Source organism: Populus nigra, chromosome 13 (assembly GCF_951802175.1).
Source record: "Populus nigra chromosome 13, ddPopNigr1.1, whole genome shotgun sequence".
In the NCBI taxonomy this organism is placed as follows: domain Eukaryota; kingdom Viridiplantae; phylum Streptophyta; class Magnoliopsida; order Malpighiales; family Salicaceae; genus Populus; species Populus nigra.
In genome coordinates this window covers 13,193,194-13,205,715 of record NC_084864.1, presented here as the reverse complement: position 1 = coordinate 13,205,715, position 12,522 = coordinate 13,193,194, and the positions used below count along the sequence as shown (strand labels likewise).

At 34.0% G+C, this 12,522-nt stretch overlaps 2 protein-coding genes across 4 annotated transcripts; one reads left to right on the top strand and one right to left on the bottom strand.

The window, feature by feature from the left end:
- The first annotated feature begins 4,784 nt into the window (after positions 1–4,784).
- LOC133670765 (uncharacterized) lies at positions 4,785–8,233 on the top strand. 3 transcript variants are annotated; one of them, XM_062091376.1, is made up of 8 exons: positions 4,785–5,061; positions 5,669–5,879; positions 6,674–6,745; positions 6,870–6,937; positions 7,058–7,211; positions 7,406–7,489; positions 7,598–7,731; positions 7,839–8,233. In XM_062091376.1, exons 2-7 carry the CDS (start codon positions 5,670–5,672, stop codon positions 7,703–7,705), a joined length of 696 nt encoding a protein of 231 aa, XP_061947360.1. In that variant the 5' UTR covers positions 4,785–5,061; position 5,669; the 3' UTR covers positions 7,706–7,731; positions 7,839–8,233. The 3 variants fall into 3 exon arrangements, with proteins under 3 accessions (XP_061947360.1, XP_061947357.1, XP_061947359.1); XM_062091373.1 differs by having other exon boundaries at positions 4,787–5,061; positions 7,598–7,690; XM_062091375.1 differs by lacking the exon at positions 4,785–5,061 and adding an exon at positions 5,068–5,418 and having other exon boundaries at positions 7,598–7,690.
- A 168-nt stretch (positions 8,234–8,401) lies between these two features.
- On the bottom strand, positions 8,402–11,251 carry LOC133670764 (eukaryotic translation initiation factor 5-like). Its single transcript, XM_062091372.1, has 2 exons — positions 11,122–11,251; positions 8,402–10,350 (listed from the first exon to the last, which is right to left on the bottom strand). The coding sequence occupies exon 2, from the start codon at positions 10,031–10,033 to the stop codon at positions 8,666–8,668; it is 1,368 nt and encodes a 455-aa protein (XP_061947356.1). The 5' UTR covers positions 10,034–10,350; positions 11,122–11,251; the 3' UTR covers positions 8,402–8,665.
- Positions 11,252–12,522: the final 1,271 nt, after the last annotated feature.

The following is a 12,522-nucleotide window of genomic DNA, read 5'->3' as shown; positions in this document are numbered from 1 at the left end:
ACATATTTGGACTTGAGTTGAGATGTGGCCTGTTTCAATACAGCATCGCACTCCAGGTCGGTGACTGAGTTATACTGGTATATATTCAGCAATTCTGTATCTGGGTGCTGCTACTGGGTACGTAGAGATTGAAGGTTTCTTATGACAATATGTCTATGAAGATACAAGTGGATTATAGATGAAATGACCGAGTTCAATGCTTAATTACAACCACAAAGGGGAATGACAGGCCACAGCAGCTAGCCTCATTTTCCCAGTCGGTTGTTGGCATGGCACAAGGAAATATAATCTGTACTAAAAAGTAAAAACAGCAGCAGCTAGCCTAATGAATGAGATTCTCTATGAGCAGGATCACATAATGGTCCCAACTCCCAATAATGATTTGGGCACAATTAATGTTGATAAACTATTAGGATCCAAACAGCTATTTAGGATCAATACCAGGACCTGAGAATGCATGCATGCATGACAAGTGTTTGGCAACAGAACCTCCCAATACGAACACCAGACCCCGTTCAAGACATAATCATGTTCGCAAAATATTGGTCTATCCGTAGAGCCATGATGTTAATGCTTTTACCTTCATTTACCTCTTTAATTTAGTCCTCCTTTCATTCAAGATAGGAGCAGTAGATACTAGAATTTCTTAAGTAGTAAGATCTCTCAAGTACTTGTTTTAGATCAATACAATAATTTTCAGAAATATCAAGGAGCAAAATGTTAATCCTCTACATTATAAATGGTTAATCAGGATTTATTGTGGAAAGATCATTTTTAAATCTAGTAGTAGCTAGGAGACCACCATAAAATTGCTCCATTTAACACTTTCCTTTGCATATATTCCAAGCACAAATGTTGACCACATGAAAGTGAGATCTGGGGAATGAATCTTAATATTGACAAGACATGAAAGAGAGATTTGATCTCCTCTCTTAGTCTAATCAAGTGACGAAGCAAAGCACATCCATGCTTGCCAGAGTGAAACTGCTTGCGACATGGCAATAAGAAACCTAATCGCTCGTGTGGTTTCTCAGTATACAATTCTCTCGTGGAGTTCAGACTTCTGACTAGATTCAATCAATCCCTTTCACAACCTCCTCCTTGTTGGTGCATGTGCCTCATTAAGTATCTGCCCTATTTCATGTGACTCCATCGGCTGCCGACACTAATTTGGTGGAAAACCCCTATCAAGCTCTGGCCTACGGGTAAGATTGTGAGCGATCGGTGTGAAAACCAAGTGACGTTGTGCATGAAAACAACAATATATATATCCCACGATCATAAATTTAGATATATAGACTAGCTAGTATTTCAAGAAGTTCATATGGGATTCCCACGTTGTCTAGGAGCCTACCTGATTTGAGAAGTTTTATATAATTGAGAGTCGAGACGAAGTTGCTTAAAAAATTATTCTAATTAAATCACCAGTACGTACATTTTTTGGACAAGCAATATTAAAGTTAATATATTCAAATATCAATTGTCTTTACACACCAAAAAAATAAGAGGAGAGTTTGATCGATAGAGAACATCATGGTGTCATGAGATTTTCAATCACGTTGTCATATTTTTTTAATATTTTTTCCCGTATAACAAATTTGTCAACGTATATATATTTGCATTTGATAACTCGGTGGAGGAATGTTTTCTTTTTCCTTTTTTTTTTTCTTTTGTTTCTACCGGTCCATCCATCTAAATTGGAGATTCACAATATGTATTTTTTAAAAAAGAAAAAAAAACAAAGAAAACTAGAGGGAGTGCATGTTCCATAAAAATTCAATTGTTTTTGTTAAAAATTAATTTTTTTATGTGTTTTGGATCGTTTTAATACACTGATTTTTTAAAAAAAAATTTAAAATAAAAAAAATATGTTAATACATTTAAGCACATAATACATTTTAAAAAATAACTACAATTACACTAAATTTAGGAATGCAACCAACCGGCAAAGGTTTACATAGTATAAGCTGCAAAAGTATATTTAATGCTAAAATTCCTTTTATTTTATAACCATTAGGTAGAGACAATTGTTAAATATTTGAATTTTTATTTGGTTAGGTTGGCCCGTCACTGTTGTATAGTTTTGTTTGGATCATGGGAGCCCCACGATGCCGATTAATTGGTGGTTGCAGTTTTTCATGAGTAATGTTTTTTAAAATGTTTTTTTATTTAAAATAATTTCAATACCAATGTATTCATATAATTAAAAAACATTAAAAAAAATAATTAAAAAAAATTAAAACTTTGTCTATACAGTCAAGTTTATTAAAATTATTAACTTTTAAAAAATAAAATTATTTATTATTCGATATCCGACACTTTGGATATGGTTTTCCAAAATTATTATCCGATAAATGTTTAGGCTAAGGTTATTAATTAAATATGATTATGATTATATTATTATATGAAATTATAGGTGCTATTTTCATCCTTATTTGGAGCGTGAAGTTGAGGTTTCAGGTTACAATGCTTTAGACCATCTAGGGTGCAATAAGCTTATATAATACCATATATGCCATCCAGAAAATATATATTTATTAATCTTATATAAGAACATATATGCCTACTGTGTAATCTTATATTTATTAATCTTTCAATAACCAGAAAATGGTATCTTTCAAATACAATTATTTTTTTCCAAGAAGTGTTTGGTGGGACTTGCTAGAGGTGGCCATAGCCATCCTAAATCTTTTGAAATTTTGTTTATATACCCTTGCTTATTGCCCCCAAGTTTTTTTCTTAAGAAAAAAAATTGATTTACACCTTCTTGTTTTAAATCAATTTATGTTTATGGCTCCAAGGCTCTCTTGAGTCTTGCCCATTGGTTTAAATTTAGAGACAATGCCTAATCATTCATTTCCTTATACTTTATAGCTAAAATTAGGCCGGGAGAGCATGAAATATAAATGATAATTTTACTTGAAATTGATAAAAACCGATTTGAATGGGTGTAATAGATTTTTAAACTTGATCAGGACTGAATAAAACTTGAAAGTAAAAAGTCAGGTTTGGTATAGATATTGGTCAACTCGACTCAAATCCGACCAAAAATCCAACCCAAATAAATAATCTTAATTTTTTTTAAAAACAAAATCATGTATATCAAGCTTTAAAGCTAAGGTTGCAATAATGCTATTGGCCTACATGGCACCTTCTTTTTTATCCAAATTCAGGAAGTACTCCTATTCTTGCATTATAACATATCAACATGACACAATAATTTCAAAGAGTCGGCATGTCGATCAAAATTTCTTGAGTTTGAATTTTGAGATTTATATAGAAAAAATTAGATGAGAGTTTACTATCTATGTAAAATGAGAAGATTATGGAATAAAACATTGGCCTAACCAAATGTAATTGACTTATAAGTTGATGTATAATTTAGTTAATCCAATCAAATTCAATTTATTAATGATTATTACTTTTTTTAAAAAAAATAAGAAGCGATGTGATTTTAATAAATAAATAAAAACTTGGTTAACCCTCATTTTACAGGTCAGGTCTCCTGTTGATCATTTTAATTACAAGTCAATCTCCAGCAAATCTAGCAGCTGTGATTCTTGGTATCTCCATTACTATTGGAGCCAGTGGAGGGAACTAAATCCTTGTCTCTCATGAGATCAATGAAAGTAGGGTTGTTAAGAAAAAAAGATTTATTTGTAATATTTGTATTTTCTAATCCGATTCAAACCGTTAAAATCAAATAATATAAATACTACAAATAATAGTAAATCAAAAATTCTAATGAATGCGGGTTAAATTTTATAAAATCTATTCAATCTGTATAATCCAATATAAGTAACTTAGATCTTGGTATATATGATATTTGTCATTCTTTCTTAATTCTTTTTTTATCTCACCTACATATTAACATTTGCATCTCTTTCCATTCTTTCTATTCCCTACTTTTATTGAAATTATAATTGTTTATTTTGAAATTTAATCTGATAAAGTGATAATGTATTTTATAATTCTAATATTTTTTATTTAATAACTAAGAGATCATGAGAAAACAAATAAAAATTTAAAGAATCTTAATTGAAATTTTATTTTTCTAATTAAATCACAAACTCAAAAGACACTTTATAGTATTTTTCTATTGGTGTATCTTTGCATCATATTATATACCCTAACTATATATGTTTGACTGTAATTTTTTTGTTTTGTTTTTATGTTGTTTCTAATATATGTATTTTAAAAGTCTTATCTAGTTTTATCTAGTTTAATAGTTGCAACCCAATTTTTTTTTGGATTTTTAAATAATAAGAGAATTGATTTGTTTAATTCATGGATATAAATAATATCCATAGAAAATTTAACTCAATCTAATATGCTAACTCCTCTAAGTTTAAAAATTTAAATAAATTTAAATTATATTTTTTAAAATATTAAAATTAAATTAAATATAATCATGCATCAAAACCCGCCGTAGTATATCCATGAACAGTCATGATGAGAAGTCATTGAAAATCGACCATTGATCATCTGGCGACCCCATCTTGCAATCAAGTGGCCCAAAACAGATCATGGACCTACCATACAATCTTAAGAAAATTTAAAGTGCTTAGATACCCTGGATTTGGTTTCAATGATCTCCCACCATTGATGAGTCTCAAAGCATGGCCCACAATCCCCACTCATCCATCATCATACTCTCAACAATCTCACATCAACATCGGCCCCACATCATAATCGCAATAATGACATCTCAATGATAAATTTAAATATATCGCAATGTTATCACGATAAATTAAAAAGCACCCCATTTCTCATACTACCATGGCCTTGAGGCTCGAGGTCATGCCTTCATGGGAATTTGCCATGACATTCTCTATCCTACTTTTCCCTCTCCACTACTCTACTTTTCCTTGCATAAATATAAAGAGAGAAGTATATAATGTAGATTTTGATAATGGGCAAGTGATAATACTATTAATACTAACGCACTCCATCTCTTGCTTCATTTCAAGAAACACAAACAAAAGAGGGAAAAGGAAAGAAAAGAAAGAGAGAAAAAGATTGTTGCTTTCTTCTCTTGAAGAAAATCCCATTTCCATTCTTGTAAGCCTCTCTCTTTCTTTAATGTCACGTTTAATAGCTTCACATGTTGTCAATCATTTTTTGTGCCTTTCAAAAGTTGTATTCATCGTCAAAGGTGATAGCTTTTTTAACCTCAGAAACTGTTTTTTTCTTTCTTCCTTGATTATTCGAGTCCTGCCTGCCTGCCTGCCTGCTATTTTTAATCAATTTTGGTTTCTGGGTTCTCTATTTTTTTATCCGAGTTTCTGTTGTTTTTGGTTTTAATTTGCACTATTGTGTTTGTGTATCCTTTTGTTTCTATTGATCTTTTTGTGGTTTGGTTTTCTGGTTTCTGCTTTGAAGGCAAATCTATCATGTCTTTCAAATTTGTGAATAAAGGTGCCTCTATTTACAATCTGTTAACCTCCTTAAAATGTATCATTGTTTTGGGTCGTCTTCTTTGTTTTCTTGCTCATAAAACAAGGGAAATGCAAAGTAAATAGTATTTTGCATGTTTTAAATGTTGCGGAGATAGTAAGGATGTTTTAATTCTTACCTATGGTCATTTTGTTCAGTTAAATGTACTGTAAAGCATGTTGCCACTGGAACTTTTCTAAGTCCTTTGTTTTTTTTTCTGTGCAATCTGAAGGATGGGGGATCATTTTGTGTTCCTGGTGGATCGGTTGCTAACTGAATCCACCCTTGAAGCTGCCATTGAGAGCCAAAACCGATTGTGGCAAGCTGTGCCTTCTGCAAATATGAGTTCATCAACAGGAATATTAGAAGAGTGTAGAATTTGCCATGACGAGGATGATGACAAAAACATGGAGATACCATGTTCTTGCCGTGGCAGTTTGAAGGTCAGTTTTAGCTGAATTTGTAGAGCCATTTATTTCAAAATCTCAGTATATGCTGTTAGCAAACAAAATAACTGCCAGTCTTTCTCACGGACCTTTGTGTTGCAGTTCAGATAAATCAAGGAAGTTCCAAATGCCTGAAATTCTTACTGTCTTGAAATTTGAATGTTTACTAGGGGGCTTATTTTGAACATTTTTGGCTCACATATAAAACAGGCATAATTTCCCTCAAACTCATGCACCTCATGATTTTTTGTAAATTTTTGGTACTACATTTACCTCAGGTATTTTGATCTCTGCATGATGCCAAAAATTCAAACACTAGACTTATCACACTGCTTCTGTTGCTTTCAGTTTAAGTCTTGTACTCAATGTTGTATAACAAAAGCTAAAGAGCATCGTAATTGTACGAACGAAGATGTCCTGCAATAAAAAATTAGCATGAGCAATCTCAATTGATTGTAGAATAATTACAGCTCGAGTAAAGTGTGTTGTAGCGTAGAAACTAGAATGTCTCGCAACAAAAATTTAACACGAGTGAGCTATATCTTATGAAGGTGACATGCCACTAATTGTTAAAGGGTGCAGGTCCCTGAGAATGGAGTCTAGTTGCATGAAGCCAAATTTGATGATAATTTTACTTGTATCATCTTATCACATCAAGTTCAAGTTTGTGCCAGGAAGACAATGTTAACTGAATTCCTTGTTTTGCCTTCTTTTGTGGCATTAAGTTCCCCTGCTGGGTTTAGATGCTTCAGACGAGGTTTCGAGTTTCTATTTATTTTCTTGTTTTGCAGTATGCTCATCGGAAATGTGTCCAGAGGTGGTGCAACGAGAAGGGTGACATTAACTGTGAGATCTGCTATCAGGTGCACAATTAAATGATTTTCGCGAACTCTGTATTTTGGGATGTTTTCTAATAAATTTGAAGGGGAAAAAAAGGACATAAGGTTTGTAATCATCTTTTTAATATATGCAATATTGCATTTGCAGCAATTTGAGCCTGGTTATACAGCTCCGCGCCCTTTGTTTCGTTATGGTGGTATTCCAATGAATTTCAGGTATGTCTGTATTTTTGCCATATGTGTCCTGCAATCTTGGTTTCAATTTTTTTGTTGGGGTTTTGGTTCCCTTTTCTTTGATAGTGATAGTCCTAATCTGCTTGGGATTTTCATCTCCAGAGGAAATTGGGAGATACCCACAAGGGAATTGCATGCTCCTCCATTTATACCGATGTTTACTACCGACCGTGAATATTTGGACTCTGATTTCGAAGAAGAGTATCCTTTACCCTCTCCTCGGAGCGTGATGTGCTGCCGCATAGTTGCTATTATAGTACGACTCTCTCCCTCTCTCTCCCTCTCCCTTGTTGCTTCATGTGTAGAACTTAATCTCACAGATTCATAGTTTACTTCCACATCCTCTGGTTCAGTTAGTTTCAATAAAATAAATGTCCCTCATGTTTGTTTGGTCTACAAGATCCTATTGTTCTCACCAGAATGATATCTACTTTTCATGGCAATTTGCAGTTTATGGTTCTTTTGGTTTTACGCCATACGCTTCCTATTATAATTAGTAGTGGGGCCGGAGATTACTCAATGACATTGTTCATGGTAAGGCTAGGTTCTCTTGCCTTCTCTTCTTGTTAGAAGAATACAATTTGCTTTTACCCAATGGCGCGGGTTAAAAAAAAACATACTAAAATCTATGTTATTATGCAGTTAATGATATTGAGAACAGTTGGGATTCTTCTGCCTATTTATGTAATGGTCAGAGCATTTACCGCTATCCAACATCGGCGCCGCCAGCAGCAGGTTAGTGAAGATTAACGCATTTTGTCGACTTTGCCTAAGCTGTGAGTTCAGTCTGCAGAAGCATTTACCGGACGTTAAACATTGCTTTACCTTTGAATGGAATTGTTAAAGATACGATACTAATCGTCTCGTTCTCTCTATGCACTAGGATCCTCCTTTCCCCCTTGCTGAAACAGACGAAGAAAATGTATAACGTCCGGTCAGTGCAGCCACCTCAAAATAACAGGATGACAAGTGAACAGCAAGTCAAAGTTTAGAATCTAAATTTCTGTCAGTGCTGAAGGGGTTTAACATCACAATCAAGACAATCAATTGTTGTGCATTCACACTCCAATCAAACGGATAGAATTTAGAGTTAGGAAACCTGTGTACAGTTACGTTGATATTAAACAGCTGCTGCTCGAGCGCAACCTGCCAGAAATGGAAGCCAGAAATGAGAAGGGAGAAGGATGTCCAACATAGATAGTGTATATGGGAGCATCATGCTATCAAAAAATGTTTTTTTCTTTTTCTTTTGAAGCGAGAAAAGGAGCATTAGATTTATTCTTGATTCCTTCCTCCTGTTCAAGAGGAATTCCCGTGTAGTGCATAAAACTGGACGATCAACGGTGTTGATCGGAGTCAAAATTTATCCAATGAATGAATGAATCAAGGCATTAGATGCCCATACAGAACCCTGCAGCAACACAGCAAAAACAACAGAGACGATGATAGAGACGAACAATGATTGTATGCATAACAAGTTCATAGAAAGTTCTATAGTGAAATAAACACAGGCAGGACAAAGACACTTGTAAACACTGAAAGTACCGAATTGGCACTCTCTTTGAAAGTAATAAAACATAAAATAGCAACACTCCATCAAACTACTAGGTTCAAGTAAACTTCACTGGACGAAGGAAATCATTCATTCAGAGAGAGAACATCAGGATAGATTCAGACTCGGTCATTTCAAATACGCAAGCGAAAAGCGCATTATTCTTCCTCAGATTCGGATTCAGCACTCTGGAGCCATTTAATGAAGGGCTCCACATTCTTCCAGATCTGAGAATCCTTGTTGCCTCTCGCTAGCCCCTCTTGATACCAGTGCACAATGCACTCTTCCTCCAGGACATCAGCATCATAGAGTGCTTTCAGGACAAGACCCACTTCCCTCAGTGCACTTGAGCTTGACTTAATACAGAATACTTCAATTGCTCGAAGTAGAAGCAACTGTGATCTCTCATCCTCAGCAACAGCAGCAGCCAGATAGTTCTTCTTCTTGTCAACCTCCTTCACAAATCCTTTAGCAACACCCTCAAACAATGCTTCAAACAGAGCATCAATCTTTTCCTGGGCAGATCCATTGAGTGAACTGAGTGTGGAATTCAACTGGCTTGCAGAAACTCCTTTCTTCAGGTTTTCCTTTATCTCAATGACAAGAGTTTCATGAGTACTTGAGCTCCCATCATCAGGTTTTGGGTTTTCCTCCTGAGCTGGTGAAGCACCTTTTGGACTGCCATTTTCTTTGCTGGATGCCTTTGCCTTTGCCTTCTTTTCCGTCTCATCTGTTGAAAGCACGACCATATCTGCTGTCGCAGCACTCAACTGTTCTTGGATGCGTTGGCGAGCTGCCTCGAGAGATGTATCAGTTTGCCACTGGACATCGTCATCATCGTTGTCATCAACATCTTCCTTCTCATCAACCTGGCTATGAGTTGGCGAGATTCGTTCCTCATCAGAGCCGTGTGCTTTCTTCTTTGTAGAGCTAGCTTTTGGAGGGACATCCTTTGAAGAAGATCCCTTCTTCTTACCTTCTTTCTTCAGCTTCTTCAGTTCCTCGTCAGCAGCTTCACCTTCCTTGAGCCGCTCTTTCTCTGCCCTCCTCAATGCCTTCTTCTCCTTTGATCCCTTCTTTGATTCAGGAGGGTTCTTCAGAATGAAAGACGTGAGCTTGTCCCTCATATCTACATCAGACACAAAACCACATGCAGCGCATTTTAGCTGGAGCATCTGGTTTTTGGTGATGATTATCTCAGTCTCAGGATTTCCACAGCCATAACACTGAACATATTTCTTGATGAAGTTCTCAAGAAGCCCAGCAAGTTTTGCAGTTTCATGAGAACCATTGACAAGAGAAGTCCCAGTTTTCTCATCAAACTTGGATTGCGCACCAAGCTCACAACCAAAATACTTTGTAGTGTAAGAAGCTGGCCTTGCCAAAGCCTTTGCAATGTCAACCATGTTGACAATATTTGTCTTGATGCCATTTCCTCGGCCCTCAACTTTGGTAACCATCTTGGGCATTTTATACCTATAGAAGGCATCATCACTGTTTGAAGCACCAATGTTTTGCAATGCCATCTTGATCCCTGTAAAACAGACTCTCAAAGCAAACTCAGCAGGTGTCACTGAAAGCAAATGCTAGGATAGGCAGCAGTTACGATGTCGTCTAGAGATTCTTGAACTGCAACCACTAAATTCAGGGTATCCTTTACAAGGCCCGAGATGCATACAGCTAACTTTTTCTGACAAGGGCCTTCCCTTTTTCCTTAAGGGAGGAGTGTACTCTCCAAGCAATCCAATCTTTCCCAAAAACGAAATGGCCTGTATGGACATAAAAGCCTCGACTTACACACACTTCACCCTGAAAATCTGTAAACACCAGCACCTGCAGGTTCCTGAAAAGGATGATAAGAAGAGAGCTTTAGCCAAAAAAATAAACTTAATTAACAATGTCAAGAATAATTAAGCAAAAACTAAAATCACAACAACCAAACCTCAATCCCAAACTGGTCAGGGTCGGCTATATGGATCATTTTCAGCTAAAATAACATAGAGAATAAAAGCAGAAAAATACACAAACTTTATAAATCTAGCATCTAGCATCACTACATTAAAACTCATTGACCTATGGTGCAAACACTGATCCCAGATCAATCATATGCTGCTCCATCTTAAAAATGATCAAGAAACTAATACACATGAGGGCATGAACACCATCAATACACATATCAAGCTTAAAACACAAAGTTCCTCTACTGCAAATAATTTCAAATCATCCAACTCAACAACATATAACTAGCAACTCCACAACATTTAACTAGCAAAACTTTCAAATTATTGACTATAATTACCAATTATTTATTAATAATTAGCAAAAATATAAACAATGAGCAGTCACAAACATGATTTTCCCCAGCATTAATAACAAACAACAAAAAATAATCATCAAACCAACTCAACAAAAATTAATAAGCAAAGAGACAATAATTATCGATTCTTTTATTAATCATTCAGCGATTCTATTAGATCTAACATCAGGAAAAAAAACGTAATCGCAGATTAAAACAGAAACAATCAGCCGATTAAATCCAAAAACAAAAATATATGAGAAAACAACAGAGTTTAAAACTATTCAAGAATCAAAGTATACCCTAGCGGCTGCTTACCTTGAAACGATGGAGCTAGCGAAATCGAAGTTTGCTTCTAGAGAGAGAGAGTTAATTGGCTTCTTGAGAGAGAGTGGGGGGATGAGGCGTGCTGTTAGGTTTTTGGGTTGATATTTTGCTTATATAGAGAGTTGTACGAGTGAGGCTCTCTCTCTAGAATGTTTTATTTATTTACCGAGCCGCGAAAATTTCTCTTAATTTTTTCTTTACCCTAAACTTTACAAAGTGAACGTTAGATTTTATGATTTCGAATTTTGCAATTTTAAAAAGATAAACAAATAAATTATCTGTTCTTAGATTAAAAAATTTATTAAATAATTTGCTAAAGTAGTCACATAAAAGATATAATTACTTTCTAACATGGTTTAATTTACTATAGTATATATATCTTATATATATTGGTCTTGAATTTATTATTTTAGGATCATAGAAAAAAACGCCTTAATTGAATTTTTTTATTTAAATGTTAAATTCTTTAACATTTTTTTGTGTAATTTAAGATTATATCAAACACTGGACATAAAATGACTGATATTTTTTTTATATATATAACTTATTAGCATTGCTTATAATATTTTGAGGACTTGAATTGAACTTTAAATTTTGATTGAAAAGTAATTTAATTTTTTCCGTTGATTTTATAGATATTTTTATGATGATGGACTAATTTAAATAAATAAATATAATAAAATATAATGTTTGCCTTTTAAAAAATAAAATAAAATAATAAACAAGGTTATATTTAAATTTCAGTCAATATAGTGGTGGGAGGTTTTAAATTAAAAATATATTTTATAATTTATTTTTATCTAAAAATACATTCAAAACATTATAAGAACTTTCATAAAACATCTAATGATATCAAACACAAAAAAAAAAACATAAAAAAATTAATTAGAAAAAAAATCAAAATAAAACAGAATCTCCTATCTTAGAAATATTTAAATAAAATAATAATCATCATCTAATTTTAGTAATTAAATAGAATTTATTGATACCAACAAATACTGAATTTTATCATAAAAATGACGGAACCGAATAATTTTTTCTTATTATTTTGGAGCAATACTCTCTCAAAGCGACCAAACCAAGTTTTACCGGCTTGTGTGTCCTAGAGGCGAACCAGTGTTCGAATTCTACTAGAGCCACCGCCTCGGGAAGGGCTTTTCTTTGCGCGACCCGGCCCAGAATTGTGGTAGCAATTATAAATCCAACCCATTCTCTAATTAACATTCTAATTATGTAATTTATCCTGTTCTTTTTAACGAGGATTATACTAACTGCTTAAAATTTAAGCAGTTGGACATTATATTTTATACTTGAAATTAGTATTTTAAGTTAATGTTAAAAATACATCATTTTATTTAAAATTCTACGAGAAGGAGATTTAATCTTGATTAA